The sequence below is a fragment of the Pavona decussata genome, unplaced genomic scaffold (genome assembly GCF_977016875.1).
Source record: "Pavona decussata unplaced genomic scaffold, jaPavDecu1.1 SCAFFOLD_124, whole genome shotgun sequence".
NCBI lineage: Eukaryota > Metazoa > Cnidaria > Anthozoa > Scleractinia > Agariciidae > Pavona > Pavona decussata.
The window spans coordinates 2,522,501-2,523,494 of NW_028145538.1; the positions used below are offsets into that span (position 1 = coordinate 2,522,501).

The 994-nt window shown below is 35.2% G+C and overlaps 1 protein-coding gene across 1 annotated transcript in view; it reads left to right on the top strand.

The window, feature by feature from the left end:
• The window catches only part of LOC146469461 (ADP-ribosyl cyclase/cyclic ADP-ribose hydrolase-like), a 9,818-nt gene extending 9,211 nt beyond the window's left edge, over positions 1-607 (top strand). The window contains exons 8-9 of the mRNA XM_085123282.1: positions 1-66; positions 481-607. The exon at positions 1-66 is cut by the window's left edge and continues 40 nt beyond it. Coding sequence (XP_084979408.1) covers positions 1-27 — 27 coding nt within the window. The 3' untranslated portion in view covers positions 28-66; positions 481-607. The remainder of the gene's footprint in view (positions 67-480) is intronic.
• The last annotated feature ends 387 nt before the right edge of the window (positions 608-994 follow it).

The following is a 994-nucleotide window of genomic DNA, read 5'->3' on the forward strand; positions in this document are numbered from 1 at the left end:
CCCGAATGCCAACGTAGCACTGACTAAGAGCATAGCAAAAGAATCTGCGCTTCTAAAACACACCAGGTTAGTATTGATTTCACAAGGACTTTTATCAAGTTCCTAAATCCTGGTATCCAAAGTCGACCCTTTGTAGGTAAGGTAAGGTAAGTAAACTTTATTTCGGCAGTGTCTTATTCAGCTCAATGGCTGATATTGAGATGGGGGCCACAGCATCTATGGCTGGATAGAACAAATGCAGCCTTTTTTCCCCACGACTTCGATAAATGTTTTGAAGGTCACAACAATAACATTAAGAAGCAGGAAAGGCAGGAAGCCATATTTTCAGCTTATAAAAAGTAAACTTTAAGTTTTAAGGACACACCAACTAAGTTTCGAGTATTAAAATATTGGTAATAAAAATGGCATATACAGTAAAAATTACTCCCTGATACAAATAAAGGTTCTTTGTCAACATATATTTTTATTTTCCTTTTTCAGGTGTTAGCAATCCAGTAACCGTTGGGATCATGGCTAAATATATATTTAAATATAACTCAGAGTATAATTTCAATGAGTGTGTTATTAACTATATTTCAACGGCAAATAAACTGTAATTTAAAACCTGGTTGAATTATTTTGTTGTTTCTGAAATGAACTGACTACTAGGGTCCGTCGAACCAAACGTTTGTAAAGAAAAACACTCAAACTAGAAACACAACTCCAAAATAGGTCAACCTTTTCACCAAATATATGCCTAAACGTAAAGCTTGACTGGAATGCCTTGATCATGACTTTCTTTTTTCGAGAGCACAGTAAATTAATACAGTAATACGGACACCCCGTTAATACGGACACCGAAGGGACCATGGATAGTGTCAGTATTAACGGGGTGTCCGTATTAAGCGGGTTGTGAAATTAAGTCAAAAATACACATTTCATTGGAGGAAAATAGCAAAAGATATAAAACAAAACATTAACATCAATAAACTGAACGTTTATAACGTACAAGGAA